The 18898-nt window shown below is 32.8% G+C and overlaps 1 protein-coding gene across 1 annotated transcript in view; it reads right to left on the bottom strand.

The window, feature by feature from the left end:
• The window catches only part of LOC118196940 (uncharacterized), a 39384-nt gene extending 21925 nt beyond the window's left edge, over window positions 1–17459 (bottom strand). The window contains 2 exon segments of the mRNA XM_085825137.1: window positions 11169–11296; window positions 17242–17459. Of these exon segments, the coding sequence (XP_085681263.1) occupies window positions 11169–11296; window positions 17242–17248 (135 nt within the window). The 5' untranslated portion in view covers window positions 17249–17459.
• Window positions 17460–18898: the final 1439 nt, after the last annotated feature.

Genomic DNA, 18898 nt, shown 5'->3' with positions numbered 1-18898 from the left:
AGCTCACTATAAAACACATCAGCGTCTTCTTCGTCCATCTTGGCATTCTTTTACTTCATAGCACTACTAAAAGAAGTAAACAAATCGTTAAGCTAGGCTTAACTATGCCGAAATCTTGCAAGAGCCATAATATTAACAATACTTCTTTCAATTTGAAACAAATTACACAAATATAAAGCAGAGCACTTGCACAAATAAAATTATACACAATAAATAGTTTACACACATTAATTACCGCAAAATAAAGCTGAAAACCAGAGCTCAAGAAAAAACACACAGCAATGGCGTGAACATGCGCAGTCTCCTTTATTTATTTATTGTTAGAAGCGTTATAAAACAGTTCAAAGAGACAGGATCGATAGGAAATAAGATTAGAAGTAGAGGGCCTCAAATAGTTTCTGCAAGGGAAAAACGTGGCATTATCAAAGAGTTTAAAGGAAACCCTAAAATAAGTGCACTTTTTCCCTCCCCCAGTTAGCTAAAATTATTGCTAATACTTCACATAAAACTTTTAGTGTACAGACTATACGAATGTTTTATAGGAAGTTATTATGGAAGGGCAGCTAGAAAGAAACCTTTCATTTCAGAAATAAACAGTAAAAAGAGATTTGATTTTGCAAAATCTCATGCTAATTTATTAGAGGAGTTTTAGAACACAGTTATTTTCTCCAACGAATCAAAGTTTAGCATTTTCGGGAGTGATGGATGACAATATGCGTGGAGAAAGGCAAACACCCAACTAGTAAAACAACATGCAACACCGACTGTGAAACATGGTAGAGGAAGCGTCGTAGTTTGAGGGTGTATGGCCGCCAAACGGAGTTGGTAACCCATGCTTAATTGAGGGCATTATGACAGCACGTACATTGACATATTGCATCATAATTTGAAATTCAATGTCCAAAAACTTGGCTTAGGAATATCATTCATGTTTCAACAGGACAATGACCCTAAGCATACAGCGAACCTTACCCGGGAGTGGGGAAAGTGGTTACTTTATTAGGCTCCTCGCCAGTTAAAGACACCGCCCAATCACGCAAGATAAATCCAATTGAAATTTTATGCAACAAACTGAACCCTAGAAGTTGTTCAATAAACAATAAAATTTCAATACAAAAATGAATTTAAGCAAATACTCTTGCAAGAATGGCACCAAATTCCTAATAGTACGACCCAGACTTTGGTTTTCTCTATGAGAAAGAGACTACAAGTTATTATAAATGCAAAAGGTATGAATACAAAGTATTAAACTGTTCCCACATTTTGCTGTATGATTTTAACAATACTGTTTTGACATGAAAGTTTAAGTTTTTGTTGTGGATTTTGCGTAAAAGGAATATTAAAATGAAAATTTCATTAGATTAGGGTGTTTATTACCTCCCGTGTTCGTTATGTCCAGCTAAAATTTTGAAGCCTTTCCTTTCTTAACTAATATGATCAATTATAGGAAACTGCCAATACGTTTTTTTAACCAGCGTAGTAAAACTCCCACTTTCTAACGAATCGAATGAACAAACGCAATGATAATGGAAGAATTAAGAAGTTTTGGCAATAAGTTTAAACGAAATTAAATATTAAACGAATGTGGTTGAATGAAAATATAACTCAAACTTTGAGCAACAAGGAGCAGTAAAGTTAGAATTAATCAGGTAATGAAATAAGTCAAAAACTTCAGTATATACAATGTTTCGGGTGAAGCCATTGTTGCGCCCAAGGCAGACACATTCTCTTTATATAATATAAGATTGCATTATTAAGACAGAAGACAAACACACGCGGCACAAGTAAAACATAAAACCAGAAAAGCAACACATTTATCTTTGGCTTACTTTTTAGTGAAAACTACCACACGGCAAAAGGAACAGGTCCCTTTTCAGCAGAAACAAAGAAACCTTCAACGAAGCAAAAGCCACGGCTGTATTTATACTCAAAAGGAGTAAAACTAACGAGAAGGTATCACTATCTATCGGCAGATATAGTAATCAGAAGAGAAGAATTAAGTTGATAGAGTTTTAAAGGCGTTAGGAAGGACTAGTTTGGAACTATTCATTAAATAAATAAGATAAATCTTTATGAATTTTTTCGAAAAGGCGAAATTAACTAATCACCGATATCTAATCATAGTTGGAAATTTAATCACAATTTTGAGTCTGCAAAAATTATCCAAAAAAATTCTTCCTTTAGCAAATTGGATTTCCTTAAAGCTTTTCTCCTTCACAAAGATTTATCTTGCCTAGTTAATAACTAATTCCAATCCAGCTCTTCCTAATGCCTTTAAAACTCTATGAACTTAATTTTCAATTTGTGTTACGGTATTCACGCACAGATAGAGCTACCTTGTCGTTCGCTTTACTCCTTTTGGGTATAAATACAACCGTGGGTTTTCTTTCATTGCAGATTTCCTAGCTTCTGATGAATATGGACCTGTATCTGTTTTCTCTAGAAATGAATCGAGGCTTGCCTAAAATCTACAAAAAACACAAGGTTGTTTTGCCAATTTTGTAAGATTACATACAGATTTAAAAATAGAAATCTGTCCAAAGATACATTTCCAGAACTGCTCACAACTTTCACTACAGCATTAAGCATCAGCATCATCCAAACACTAATTTCATTTCAAAATTACGAACCACCGACCTCATGAAAAAAACGTATACCCAACTCACGCTGTTCTTTCATAGCCATGAGCATCATTTGAAGGCGGCACTTTACCGTCTTTCAAGAAAGAAAAATTGAAACGTTTTTGGCACCCTCCTGCCTATTATTACCCCCGACTTTCGCTACTTGCAGTGGAGTAGAAGGTGATTTTTTAGAACTTAAAATAATGTACTTATAACATTGGTTCATACTTTTAATACAAATTGGCTCATACAAATTATAAAGCATCAAAATTTTTATCTGCAATATAATTTATTCTACACCGTATCCCGAAAAGTCTTACCCAGCTTTTATTTTCGCAACCCTTGGTCGTACAGGCTTCCAATTATAAAACTGTTTCAAATGGTTCAAAAATTCCTATTTTCACACTTTTGAATTTGAAAAAAAAAAAAAAAAAAAAAAAAAAAAAATCAGTTTTGCTCGAAATTCGAAATCTAACATTATACATGCCTCTGGTCTCGGTAGGAAAATCCCTAGATATTTCTATATATTTAGGAAAACTTTGTACTTGTTAAAAAATAACGCACCAAAATTTGAAAAAGTACGACAAAAATTTATAGAGATATTGAACTCCAAAATGTTCGATAGTCGATATCATTTACAACTTGCATTAAGAGGCCAGTTAACGAACAAACTACAAAGGGTGTTTACACTTAATAGAACGATTTCGATAAAGAATCACTTGCAGAGTATTTAAATATACCTGTAGTAACAATAAAATAATAAACCATGACATACCAGTTAAAAACATTATATTCACCAGCTTACGCCGAGGCATGCAACTATACGAAAATCTATTTAGCAGGAGATAAACGGAAATGTATATTCTGACTTTAGATAAAGCATGGATTTAACTAAATGACATCAACGATAAAAAGGTGTATTTATTATCGGAAACGTAGAGAAAAAAAAATGTATAGAGCTGGTTTCGTGAATGCAACGACAGTTTAAGTAAGAGTTTCGCAGCGTTCTTTTGAAATGAGAAATTAAAAATAAGAAGAATGGGAAAAATATTAAAATCAACGTAGTATCAAGACAAAGATTTATATGTTTGATATTCACAGAAGAAATTTTGTTTTTCTCAATGACTTTCGGAGTGAAACTTCAAAGAGCACCATTGTATTCCTGGAAAAAATGAACTGATACAGGTTTTGCAGATACTACTTCTCAACGTATTTCTGCGAAGGTCGCTCATGTTTCACCTATGTACTATTGTGTCTAGTCTCTCGAAAAGAGCTTTTTGTAAGCCCAAACTACCATGCTGGATAAATTCTGGAAAGTTGTGGAAAAGAACTAGAAATCAATAGGTTAGGTTATTTAATTACGGCAAAGCCTCGAAGGCTATTTGCCTAAGAGGAGAAATGCCTTCGTGGAGGACTTTCTAAGGAAAACTGGCTCGTATACACGTTACACATGGGGAAAACCACGAAAACACCCACTCAGCCAGCCCGTTTGTTGGATTCGAGCCTCGGACTGAACTACCAGTTGTTCAGCGACTTTACCGCTCGGCCGCTGGTGGGCAGAAATCAATAGGTATGGAAATTTTACGAAAAGCCCTTCTATGATAGAAAATCGCGAAGCAGACTTAATATAGTATATAGAGAGAGCCGTTACCTCAGAAAGAAATGAGAAATGCATACATGAGTTATGCGACTAATGGCTTTGTGGCAGAAATGGATGGTATAAGATTGATATAAAAATCAAATAATGTCCCCCCAAAAGGGCTATCAAAATGAACATTAAAAAACTAAATTTAAACGTTAATTAAGAGAATTTATTCTAAAAATGTGTGAACACACTCTGTAAGATAGAGGTAGATTTTCCCCGCTAAATTCCATTCACTGTTATTCCTTTGATTTATTAAAGTCTTTAGTTTACACTGGGCACGGAGAAAGAATTCTCACACAAGTCTTATAGATATGTTAATATTGTCATCTAGTTTTATTTAGAATAAACCTGGTAATAGTAAAAAATTCATTAAACTATAAATGTTTTTAATTTTTTAATTAACGTAAATAGTATTAAGAGTTCGCTACGCGCCAATACACAAGCCTGTCGGTGCCTTCTGGAACACAAGATTCTGTAAATAGGATCCTCATTTTGAAAAACATTATGTTGATCAATATTTTTTCGCATTAATTCTGCATAGAAATACTCCTAACGCAATATCTATCAGAAAACGTTTCCTAAAGGGTATTTCATTTTTAGCCAAGTACACTTGCAAAGAATTTGCTCTTCAATTTCTGCATGGTCCCTGAACATTTTTCCGAATTTTAAGGTCAAATATCAAGGTAAGTTTTTGTCGCATGGGGAAGGAAATTTTTGGTATTTTACTTTTCATAAAGAGAATAAAATTTTATTAAAATATAGAGACCGGAAAAACAAATTAGATTGAGTAATGTTTTAAAAATTGACTTTTTTACATAAAAAATTCCAAAACAGGAATAGTTGCGTAACGGGAAGTATATGTGCGATCACCGGTTGCGAAAATAAAGGCCGGTAAGAACTGTAGTGAATAAGGTGATGCCTATGTTACAGGCAGTGTAATAAAACGCCGGCATTCTAAAGAATACCTAATTATTTTATGGAAGGCACTTATAAAAGCAAATTGTAAAATATGAGGATTATCATACTTTCCCTAGGCACTACCTTGGCATTATATATACAAAATGACAATTGCTATTTAGGCAAAGTATGAAAAAAAGATCATGATAAAGCTATCGTTTAAAAGACGTGCATTTCTTAAAAATACAAATGTTATTTTCAAAAAATAAAAGAGTGATATTCAAAATACATAAAAATAATTCAAAGTTATACAAACCAAAATGTACGCCTCTCTGTTTCAAGAAGACAAATGAAATGTATGAATGAATGTTGTTTGTATTGATATTAGAAACGAATCGATTTCCTACTTATCGGATTGCCAGTAAAAGAAATGTATGAAATGTTAATCTTTTCATACCTGCTCGCCAATTTTCGGCCTACTATAAAATTTCTAGGTATTCTATAAAAGGCCGGCTTTCATACTTTGCCGGTAAAATACATATATTTATCGACTTAGGCTTTGTCAGAGTAGAGGCCTCCTTTTCTGGGTCCTTGTATGTTAACTGAGAAAATACCAAACTTCGCCAAAAAAGAGCAAATAGTTGCCAATTTTGTTACACAAATTAACCACTAATGCAACAGTTGGAAGGTCTTGTTTCTTGAAGTATTAACAACGCAGTTTCCCCCCCCCCAACGGATTTCATAATTTGATCATGGATCTATAGGTGTGGTTCCAAACAATGAAGTGGATGCTATTAGTCTCTTACACAAGTAAAATATATTACCAAGTAAGCGTCAATGTTCCAATTTGCCCTAGGCGAAGTTTTATTAGTCATTCGAAGAGGGCATGACGATGTTGCAACCGTAAGACAGCATAATACGTTGCAACATCAAAACATTTGAAGTCGTACTTAGCGAAGTACATGTGGTGGGCAAAACGTAGGAGCTCACGATAAAAAAAAAATAAAAAAAAACTCCTCGAAGCTATTTTATAAGCGATTTCCAAAATGTTCCAACAGAAATGGAAAAAAAAAAAAAAAAAAAAAAAATGCATTAAGTTACCACGAATTTAAAATTTATACCAACTTAATTTGTACCATTGTACCAAATTCTATTTTATCAAATCATAAGTTGGCGAATTCTTTGTTATCATATAAAAATTTTCTCATTAGCCCAGAAGGGCTATTAATTTTGTTTTGGTATTTTGCGTCGGTTCACTATAAACGGCGAATCAGTTTTTAAATTGTTACCACCAAATATTAAAGCTCTGTATTATATTTAAAGAAATTAAATAATGAAATCTGCATGAATATATGTATGTTTCTCGCACTGTGGAAAAACGGTGGTACTTAGAGCCATCACATTTTGAATAACGTTATCCTCCACCCGAACATGCGGACCTGGAAGACCGAATTTCGAATTTGTTTTATTATCCATTTCATATTTTGTAAATTTTTGATTAACAAACTCAACGATTTCAAAGCGGGCAGTAGCAACACTGTACGAAAATAACATTTATCTCCAGCGCATGAGGATGTCTCTCGGAAATTCTAAAGATATGCTGTTTTTTTAAATATTTTGTGATATTGCTGTTGAATTGAATTTATGCAGTTTAAGTGGGAAGAACATGCTGTTTAATAAAGATAACACATAAAACGTTAAAAAACGCATAAAACCTTAAGCTGTCAGGTTTTTTTCCTTAACTGGAAAAATCATGCATAACACCAGAATTCTTGACTAAGCTCATTTGCTTAAAATGACAAAAAGAGCTCCTTTTTATATATATTTCTGACAATGTTATTTTTTGAATAAATTATGCATAAAATAAACTAATTATGTTTAGTTTTTAAAATGTTCTTCATTTACGCTTTTAAGTTTACTGATAAATTTACATGGAAATAGAAACAGAAGATAAAAGAAATTAATTGCTCATTAAAATGCTTGGCAGGTAGCAGAAAATGGAACTGCTAATCGGCTTTCTACCCGCAGAAATTATTCTTGTATAGTAAAACCCTTGTGTTCGAAATTTGGTGTCATCGTTTCGCCATAACGCGAGGAACATACACACATTCAATTATTTAATGATTAATAAGACCTCGGTTCTCTAACAAATAGAAAATCAAACTTCTGACGATTTGTAGTACATAATGAGACTTGGTGATAATATTACACGAAATTAATAATAGGTGAATAATATTAGGTAAATATTAAACGAAGGTGGATCCATCGTTTTACTTTCCAACATAACTCAAACTTTGCGAACAATGAGATACTTACTCGTAAATAGGTGGGAAAAGGAGAAATCCTTTGACCTTGATCAACTGACTGCATTCTTAGCATATACATTCTCTTTTTCTAATATAAGATAAGCATGAGAAATTGCAAAGAATCCTGTGTGCATGGAAGTCGTGCTAAGATACTCTACAAAGATCGAAAATTCGAGTTTTGTTCGAAAAAGTATGCATATTAAAACTGATGCTACTGATTAACTATGAACCACCCATCCTCCAGAATTTAAACTCGAAAGAAATGCAAACTAGCCTTGAACAAAATATTAAACAAGATACGCAAACTTTTGCAATGAATTAAGTTAAGAACGTCGTACTAAATTTGTTAAGTTTTTTTTTTTTATCTCGCTGAGCGCCGCAGGTTTCCAATTTGTTATTGGACTCGCTCCTAACGTGACAACTTACCCCACATACTTACCCCACATTTTGAACTTACCCCACATACAGTAATAAAGTTAACATACTATTCTTGGCGCATACGCCAAGATAACAAAATATTTATAAATAGCACATCTTTAGAATTCCCGATAGAGTGTTAGTGTTGCATCCATTTTTCTATTTTTCCGAGTCTTTTCTTAATTCATTCTATCAGTACCTTTTTATTAACAAGATGGCTTATACAACTTATTTGTGCTTTTAACTTTATTATTAATTATCGCATACGCCGCATAAAATTTAACAGCAGAATCACAAAATATTTAAAAATAGCTCGTCTTCAAATTTCCAATAGAAGGCATACTTTTTTAAACTTTCATCGTGTTATTTCTTTAAAACTACATGGCGATAAAATTCGGTGCCAAAATCTGAAAAGCGATTCCGAAAAAATAGCGATATTTGAGACTATTTCGATTGAATACAAAATGTTTATATATTTGGGTTGACATTCTGCATGGTGAGCATTCCAATAAGAGAAGACCTCGGAAACATGTTGGCCTCGAGCTTCGATAACTATCGGGCTACCACTGTCACTACCTTCTGGATAATGCACAGTTTGGTCAATTTTTTATGACAAAGCACTCGAGAGCTGTTTGCTTAAGGGGATGGATGCCTTCGTACAGGGCCTTCTAAGGAAAACTGGCTCGTATGCATGTTACACATGAGAAGAACCACGAAAACGCTTATGTAGCCAGCCCCGTTCGAGGGATTCGAGCCTCAGGCTGAACTAACAGTGTTCAGCGACTCAATCGCACGGCTGCTGGTGAGTAGAACATTGCACGGAATCAACTCCAAACATGAATTATCCAGTCACAGCTTTAAGTTCTCAAGAATTTTAAAGCTAAACTAAAAATAACGAATAAGATTTAAAAAAAAAGAGTGTGTTAAAGAAGCTATTAAAAAAAGAATCAAGTAAAATGCTAATGTCGATGCCTATGAATTATTTCAAGTTCAGAAGATACACCATTAAGTAATTTTCATATAAGAGAAAAGAAACACGCCAATACAAAACAAACTCTCTCGTTGCAGATTTCTTTGCTCCTGATAACTTACCTATTTGCCATCGAAATCGATACAGTCTTCACTAAAATATTCACCTAAGGTTATTTACGCCTAATTTTATAGTTTTATATAGTAACATTTTAATGTACTTGGTGACAAATACCTTTGTTCGCCTAAAAGCTGCGCAAGTGAAAATTTGTGTCTTGCCACCAGCAGCCGAGCGGTAAAATCGTCCAACACTGCATACTAGCCAATCTTGAAATCTTTAAAAACCGGAAGGTTTTCATGTTGCAACATCATTTTAAAGGAACTACGAAATGACTAATTCACTTTATAATGCACCGTTCAGGTTATTGAACTGATTTTAATAATAATTCTGATATAAAATATATTAGCATTTAATTGGATAGTCTAAATTTCATGTTCATAAGCTGATTCCCATTTTGAATGTTCGCACACTTCTACACAGAGAAAATCCCTAGAAGTGAAAGAAAGCTTATTTATCTAAGTATTTTTACTTCCTTGTACGAAGTAAAAAGGAAGTATTGTAATCGCGAAAAGTTTCAGGCAGCATATTTCAACGAAAATATCCATTTTGACCGCTATCGAATGCAATTTAACGATGTTTTTGCGTGATATCTGTACGTAAGAACAGAAAAAAATACTCGTTTCCTCCAAAAAAATTATAAAACTGCTTTAAAATGAATTCTGAAGAGAATTTTTCGTGGCGTTTGTACGAACGTATGTACGTACGTATCTCGCATAACTCAAAAACGAGTAGCCTCAGAACGTTGAAATTTTGTATATAGGACTGATATAGCATGTAGATGTGCACCTCGTATTTTGGTTGTAATCGGCAGCACCAAACATATATAAATATATTTACATATATATATCCACTCTGTTACCCGGCTCAGTGATCTCACTTTCTTTACTCTTATATGCTTGTAAATTGTACATTTTTTGCTTGAAAAATGATTGAACTATATTGTTTTTATCTTCCGGTTAAGGTTTTTATGCCTTTAGTAAATCTGTGTGCTATATTTTTAGAATTATGAACAATTTTAAAGTTGTTTAAGTGCCGCTAAGCCATTTTTTTTATGGCGGCCATTGATTGTTTACATTTGAAACAGCAGACTAGTGGCAGACCAGCGATATCCTTCATAAGAAAAAGTGGCTTATTGAGAATAGTGTGGGTTACATCAAATGAAAGCAAGCACAGATATTGTGAATGTCACGTTTATCCATAACTGAAGCTAAATCACACTGCTTGGCGACAATTTCAATGTCGATGGGTTGGCTGACTTTTAATGGCACAAAACCTTGAAGGTTATTATGCGCCAGACTAATTCAAGGCCGATGGGATGACATGAAATATATTAAAGTTTGATTTGCTCCAATTAATTATGACAAAGCACGCGAGAACTATCTGCCTAAGAGGAGGGATGCCACGCGAGAATTACCTGCCTAAGAGGAAGGATGCCTTCCTGGAGGGCCTTCTAAGGAAAGCTGGCTCAAATCCACGAGGCTACTTTTTGCCTAAATTTTACATTGATGTTTTTTTCCAATGAGTATTAGGAGTACAGCATCACTAAATGCTTTCTAGAATTTATTAACTGTTCATAACTAAGCTTATGAGAAGTTATGAAAACATTATGAGGAGTTCATAAAGAAACTTACATTTTCTGAAAAAATACTGTGAAACTATTTATACGTTTCTGATGGTATTTACTTTAAATTGGTTAAATCTCAGTATTATTTCGTAGGCTATTTTTTTAATCGTTTAAAGTTATCAAAACAGCGTCAACAAATCTGATCACATTAAGCGGCGCCTACTGTGCATATTCTTCATTATTTAGGAGTAGAGATAAGGCATTTTTGTTTAAATCAATCAGATTAAGTAGAAAATATTTTAAGAACTACGTTTATTGCATTTCAGTCACTGATAGTCAAGTTTGTTAATCAAATATTGTTAAAATTTTACAAAATATGAAATAAAATTTATAAAACAAATTCGAAATTTGGCCTTGAGGTGCCCATGTGCTTGTGAAGGACCAAGTGTATTAAAAATTTTCTGTCTTTAGGTGCCATCCCCCCCCCCACAATGCGAGGAACATGGAAACAAATTTTTCATTATTTAATAGTAGACATTAAGATTCATCTGAGCAAACGGTGAAAGTCTGTAGAAAAAAAAGAACAGGAATTCGAACGAAAAAAAAAAAAATAAGAGACATTACTCACCTCCAAACCTTCCTTGAGCAACAAAGGCACAAGCACGGAGCCTATGTAACCCGCTCCTCCGGTGACTAGAACGTGATTAAAATCTCTGATCTTCTCACAATGGCCGTTGCCAGGATTTCCCACGCCACCTTGAAAATGATAAAAATATAAGTTTCTTGAACAAGACATCACTTTTGTTTTTTTTTCTTTAGTTTTGCGAAACTAAAAATTTTTCTACTGTAAGATATGAAATTCGGCTAAGGCGATGGCAGTACTTAACAGCTTTCTAAATTATGCTCCAAGAAATGTAAACTAAAATTTATTCTGTACGAGATACATGGTGTTATGAACAACTTTTATTCTTTAAAATAATGTAGCAAATGTTCATGAAAATTCATCGATCTGTTCCGTTTTGGGGACAGTACGCGCCAAACAATTTTCTACAGTTACACTGCAAGCTTAAAATTTCATGGGAGAAAAAAAAAAACCTTACTTTCGTCATGAACTCATTTCGACTTAAGTAGAAGTTTTCTGTAACCTAAAACTTAAACTGCATGCGCGCCGAACTACAGGATTTAAAAGCAGCTGACGGGCCAGAATTTGTTTTTAACAAAATGAAAAATTTTATTAATAAAAATAAAAAACACAATATAAAATATTTTAAACAGATTGTATATTAAATAGTTATCAAAACTTAAAATAAACAGTAGCGATAATATGCCAAAGGAAAAATTTCAAACTTACATACTGATCTGAAATCTAAAGTACGGCACTGTTGACGACACTTTGTAATTTAAAAGGCTAAATATTAAATTCTTAGACTGGCATTTTGTTGAAATAATTCTAACATGTTAAATTAATCAAATAACTCACTTTAAACTAAAAACAAAAGAAGTATGAATACTTTAAAGTTTCAGAGGAACTTTATTAAGTTTGACAAAACTTGAGAATAATAATTTTGTCTCTCTTATTTATTAAGTTTCTCTTTCGATGCATAATTAAGTTTGCATCTAACCTCTTAATTACGCTCTTCTTTATTTCTTTTTACAACTAAATGATGCCGTTTTGACCCTCATCATTTATAGTCTGAGAAAGGAAAAAAAATCCTAGAAATTATCATCGCGGATTGTAGATGCTCGTCAGTCAATTAGGTTCTTTTCTTATTGATGTTCAACTATAAATAAAAGTTATTTCAATGCATTTCCAAACGAAACGGTTCCTCTTAGTACGCAAATTAATAACCGAGTGTCTTTACCTTTTGACAAGCACGAATAAAAGTTAAACAGATCTCTTCAAATCTTTGAATAAGATTTATATCGAATAGAGAAAATAGTTATAGTGAAAATTAATTAGCTTCATTTGTAGTTTTTTCTGGGGCACCAAATCATGAAACTTTTTCTTTAAATTTTTGTAATGATTATAACAATTAGTTTATAGGAACATATATCAGAAACGTAGCACATGGCAATGGTTTGAAATCGAACTGCATGCGGGCTGAATGCACAATCCGAAAACAACTAAGGGGCCAGAATTTTTCTCTTCTCCACACCCTAAAATGAAAAGTTTTATTTTTTACAAAAATTGGTTAAACTGTACTCTGAATTTTATTTATTATATATTTATTAAAGCATACATAAACGGTAATAAAAACGCAAAGGAAAAAATCCAATTTATATTAATTTTCGGTTTAATTCGAAGTTTGGGATCCGAATGAAATTTTTCTTGATTATGCTTCGTAATTAAAACGTATCGAGGATAGTTAATTTGCACTCTGACGTTTATTTAAAATAATTCTGATATGTAAGATGAACTATTTAATCACTTTAAAACTGAAAAATAAACAAATTACGAAGCTGTAAGACAAAACTTGAGAACAAACAATGACAATCTATTAACTTTCTTATTTATTAAATTGTGTTCGACGTATACGGAAAAGGCATATCTTTGTCAATAATTGTAAAGGATTTTATTTTTTGCTGCAATTTTCCTCTACAACTCCTCATTTCGTTTTGATTACGATAGTTTGCTACCTTAGAGAAATCAACTAGAAATTTATCACGAAGTATAGAATCTCACCGATAAGCCTGATTCTTCAGGTTATTAATTTTCAACTTAAAAAAAAATGTTCCCACATAAATGTATTCGGAAATTTTGACAAGTAGAAATAAAAGTTAATGAAATCTGCATCTTCAAATTTTGAATAAGATTAATCTCATGTAAATTAATTAGCACGATTTATAGATTTTTATGGGGTATAACTCGCGCTTATTTTTAGCTGGAAATCATAACGGTGTGGTGAGATTTTACGTGACTTGCTTTTATGTGAACTGTTTTTGTTCGTTTCATTTCCTGTCATATCAAATTCTTTCGTGGACGACTTTCTGAGGAAAATTGACTGGTACTTACGGTATACATGCGGAAAATTACGAAAACACTCTTGCGAACTGATCTTTCACCTGGATTTAAATATTAGTTGAACTAGCAATTTTCAGTGCTTTTTATCCGCTCGGCAACTTAAAAATTCAGTTGAACACATTAGAAACTAAATGCATTTTACATTATATCAGGTTATTAATATTAAAGCTAAAGGCATAACTAACCTACAGGTCACCTGCATAGGACAAGTACAGGGTTAAGTTAGGCTATCTGAATACCGCAAAGCAACGACGGTTGGCTGCATAAGAGGTGTCGGATGTCTTCATGAGAAACTTCGAGAAAAACTAGTTCATCGAATAAACTAATTCAGAAGTCAAACAACAGAAATCAGTTTTTTTGACTAGTTTCGATGGTTTTACCGAACCATCATCTTCAGCTGCAAAACCGCAAATGAACAAGATAGGAAATAATGATTAGATAAGATAAGAAAGCCTGGACAAGAATAAGCAAGTGGCGCCATCTGTTGGCGAAACCAGAACTAAAACATAATTTCTCTAAAAGCCGAAGGCAAATTTGGATTGGAATTAGGATCGTTAACTAGAACAGAAAGATTTTTATGAATGTGAAATGCCTCTAGAAAATCCAGTTCTCCAATGGAAGAACTGATTTTTGTTGTTTGACTTCTGAACTAGTTCGTATTAATGTTTCACAGGGGGAAAACTAAGAAAACTGACTATGCAGCCAATACATTCGCCTGGAATCGATCGCAAACCAGGTCGAGCTTCCGGTATTCAGCGGTTTTAACCACTCGGCCCTAGTAATAAGAGAATAAATTCAATTTATGAATCCAAATTTTAATGTAAAGTGACTAAGGCAAAGTACACGAGAGCTATCTATGTATGCCTTCGTGAACGACTTCCTATGCTGAACTACAAGTTTTCAGTGCTTTTATTCGCTCGGCTTCGAGTGGCCATCAAGGTCATTTATCACCGGTGATTGTCGGTTAAATTCACTCATATGTGAAAAGATCAGTAAATTTTTATAGATTATTAAAATTAAGCTGAGAATTAAAACTTATGGCCCGTGGTTAAAAATCTCTGTAAGAAGTGAAATTTTTCCTGTGGTGAAAACTTTTATCAATACTCTTGGATGACAAATTCATAACTTAATTAGGGTTTGCGCTAGATGTTTTACAGCTCATGCGTTCTTCTGCGGATTCTAAATTCTGCTTCTCAGTGCATCATTAAGTTAAAAAAAAAAAAATTGTCGCCCCTAAATTCTGATGTCCAGTGCTTTCCTACGACTCTACAATTCAAAATAATAATTTTTATTATACTAAATTTCGGAAAGGCTGTCTATGGGATGGGACGCCTTCGGAGAGAACCTCCTAAAGGAAACTCATGTTTTCATTTTACACACGGGGAAAATCACGAAAATGCCCATACGCGTTGGGCGAGATTTGCGCCTCTGTCGAACTACAAGTATTCAACAACTTTTAACTCTCGGCTGCTGCTGAGCCTTCAAAACAACTGTCAAAGTTATTTTTCAGATTTTACACTGTTGCAGTTGTTTCAATTAATACTCCATTGAAAGCAACTTTTTTTTCGGTAGGAAAAGAAATATATTATTTTATTTTATAGTAATTGGAATTTGGAGACACTATTTGGATTAAAATTCATTAGCAAAATGCATGGTAAGCAAAGTTATGTAATACTGGAACAACAAAGTCAAAAATTTATTATATTTGGGTCTGACAGATTAATTAACATGAGGTAAAATTTGGATTAAGAATTGAATTCGAAAAGCCTTTGCCTAATGTTAAGCACGAGGGTACAGGCATAATGGGTTGGAGATGTTTCCCTGCCTTTGAAATAAGAAATTTAGTGTTTATCGAAACCCGTATGAATTACTATAACATAATACATAAATATCCTTAATGACAACCTGAAAACATCTATAAGAAAACTTGGAATGCAGAATACATTTAAGTTCTGTCAGGATAATGATCCTAAACATACAGCCCTAAATGCTTGCTTATATTTCCTATACAACTCTCTAGAAGTTATCAAAACAGCTCCATGTTCTTAAATTCTATCGAACCTATAGAGTTTGGAGAAAACATAACAGTTCTAAAACTTCAACTATGGTGGAAAAGGAACAATGTGTAACATTCTTACACGTTACGAACATTGGTTAAATTTGTCAAAGCGCAAGAAAAGTAATTTTAGCCAACTAATTCTTGTATGTCCTCTCACTTTCATGTTTGTATTAAATACCAACTGCTTATTCAAAGTATGCGCAAACTTATGCGAGCTTATTTTCAAAATTTATAATAAATTGTAATTTTTGCCAAAAACGTTTCGAATAACTTTTGCCCAAACAAGCCGTTTTGAAAAAAAAAAAAAAAAAAACGATGATGAATAGTAAACGAGGAAGAAAAAGTCCTTCAAACAGTCATTATTTAGTAAACTGGATACTTGTAGACGAAACTGAAACACACAAGTGTCGGGGGATAAAAATGTGTACCGCAGTACATTAAAAATGAAATGATTATTCTAAATGCTACAGAAACTTTATACACGAAAGCTAATACAAAGTATGTCAATTTTTCTTCCTACGCTTGCCAAAAAAGAATTTCCCTAATCAATGCAATAAAAGAATATCGTTTGGCTAAAAGTTAACACAACAGTATTTAACTTCATCGTATGAATAATAAATGTTAAAGAATTAAAAATTCTCAGTATGACAAAATAATTTACTGCAATATCAATAGTTAATTGTATAAATATTCTCTTCTATGTTACTGGCCATGTATGAAACCCGAGAATCTGTAGAATGCCAAAAAGTGGCGAAAAGTATAAAAATGTATGAAAGGATTCCTAGGGCTTTATGCAATGCCAAGTAACAAACTGGCAAAGTATTCAAATAAATCTTTGATTCATTTCGAATATCAACACATTCAGTATATTCATACATAGGTCGATGAATGCGCGCCTTTTAAATAATAGCCTTACCGTGACCTTTTTTCATACTTTGTCTAAATAGCAGTTGTCCTTCTATAAACTGCCGAAATAGTATATAAAATGCCTAAGGAAAGTATTTAATAAATATCGTATTTCATATTTTGCCTAAATGCACCCGACATTTTATTAAAACCCAGGTATTCTACAGATTGCCGGCGTTTCAAACATTGCCGGTAACAATATAAAAAATACTACCGTACATTCATTCTTTTCTCACAAAATTTAAAGTGTTTAAAAATCATAAGATATTCCCAATATGATATATTTAATTATTCTTTTAATTTTGTTTAAATGTTAATCTGAAAGTTACAGAAAAGATTTCTTAACTATGTTTTCTACGCTTTGAAAAGACGAGAAAGCATTTTCAACTAATACTGAAATAATAAATTTCACTGGACTCAAAACGACAAATTTCAAGACAAGTTTTTATGTCATTTAAAACCTTTCACGTCCTCTAGAACACAATATTTCTAGAAATATCCCTTAAAAAAATTGTAAATGTTCTGAAAATGATTGCAATTAAGAAACTGTTACCATATCCGTCAAATTGAACATAGCAGTGACGAATTTATTGCCCCTCCCCAGAAATAAATTGTTACAGTTCTTACAATTTTTTAATTATTTGCTGACCGGAAAGAACCATAGAAGTTAAAGAAATAGAATAGTGAGTAGAATGAACGAAATTTGAAACTCACCTGTCATGATCTCTCCCGTTCTAAGGTCTTCAAAAAGCTCCACCGGTCTTTGGAAGTATTTCCACGTGCAAGTTGGTCAGCAGTTGTTGCTTGTGGAACTGCCGCACGCTGCACTATCAGAGAACAACGCCAATGTGCGCCAAGCCGGATTATTCCAGTTTATTAGCACACTTTTTTTCAAAAGATTTTCGAGGTCATTGAAAAAAGGGACGATAATTTCAAAGGACTTCATTAACTCATTTAAATCAAAACTATATAATAGTATTAATCAGAAATGATTTACTAACATATAGAACCGAAGTTTCTAATCGAGGAGCAAAAATCTTTGCTTCTCCTCCTCATTCGTGCAAGGAATTAATAATTCCTTAAATTATTCACAAAATTTAGATCTAAATATGTGTGCGTAATGTTTACTAAAATCGTCTTTCATTACTTCATTATAAACGCTATAGGCCATTGGTCTCAAACTCAAATTGTACGCGGCAGTTTTAAAAATTCCTTAAAAAAACTTACACTTTTATTTAAGTATTTTAAAAACTTTTTTAGAACCTTCAAGAAAATTTAGTAATTTTTTTTCTACAAAACCAATTTTTTAATTAAAATAAAAATTACATTTACTAAATATTTGTCAAAGCATACGTAAACAGTAATATAATAATGACGCAAAAGAAAAAAATTCCAATTTATATTTAGTTTCCTTTCTGAAATCTAAAGTTTGGTATCTACAAGAAATTTCTGTTGATTACGCTTTGTAATTCAAACGTATTGAAAGTTAAATACTGACATTCATTTCAAATAACTCTAATATGTTGAATGGAATACTAAATAACTTACTTAAATTAAACAAAGTACGAAAAATTTCCACGTGGGACAAGACTTGAGAATAAAGACCTATTATCTTTCTTTTCTTTCTCTCTCTCTTCTTTTTAATATTAAATATTTTCTGATTCACACAGAAAAAATAAATGCATTTGAATGTAAATAATTATGAACTTCTTTATTAGCCCAAACGACGTTGGCCCAGAAGGGTTATTAATTTCGTTTTGGCATTCTGCGTTGATTCATTATAAACGACGAATCACTTTTTAAATTGTTACTTCCATATATTAGAGCCCTATATTACATTTAAAGAAATTAAATAATGAAGAAGCTGAATAAATGTATGTATGTTTCTGTCATTGTAATAAAACAATGGTACCTACAGCCATCAAATTTTGAATAACGTACGTCTCCACCCGCATATGTGCCTCTGGAAGACCAAATTTGGAATTTGTTCTATTATCTATTTCCTATTTTTTAAAGTATTTATAAGTTTTTGATTAAGAAACTCAACGATTTCAAAACGTTCAGTGGCAACACTGTAAGGGGGAAAAAATTATCTTCAGGCGCGAGACTGTGTATCGGAGATTCTAAAGCTATGCTCTTTAAATATTTTGTGATATTGCTGTTGAATTCAATTTTATGGTTTAGGTGCGAAGAATATGATATTTGATAAATAAAGGTAACCCACAAAACGTAGAAAAAATGCCCCTTTCAGGGTAATATAAAATCTGAAAGCTTTCAGATTTTTATTTCATATTTTGTAAAATTTGCAAATTTTTCTCTTTTGCCGCCCAACTAGTAAATTGGTTAGCGTCGCTGACTGTCGTGCCGAAAG

The sequence above is a fragment of the Stegodyphus dumicola genome, chromosome 10 (assembly GCF_044657685.1).
Source record: "Stegodyphus dumicola isolate Sdum_Otavi_A_Nest chromosome 10, ASM4465768v1".
Lineage (NCBI taxonomy): Eukaryota > Metazoa > Arthropoda > Arachnida > Araneae > Eresidae > Stegodyphus > Stegodyphus dumicola.
Note: the sequence above shows the minus strand (reverse complement) of the source record. Positions and strands in the feature narration are given on the sequence as shown.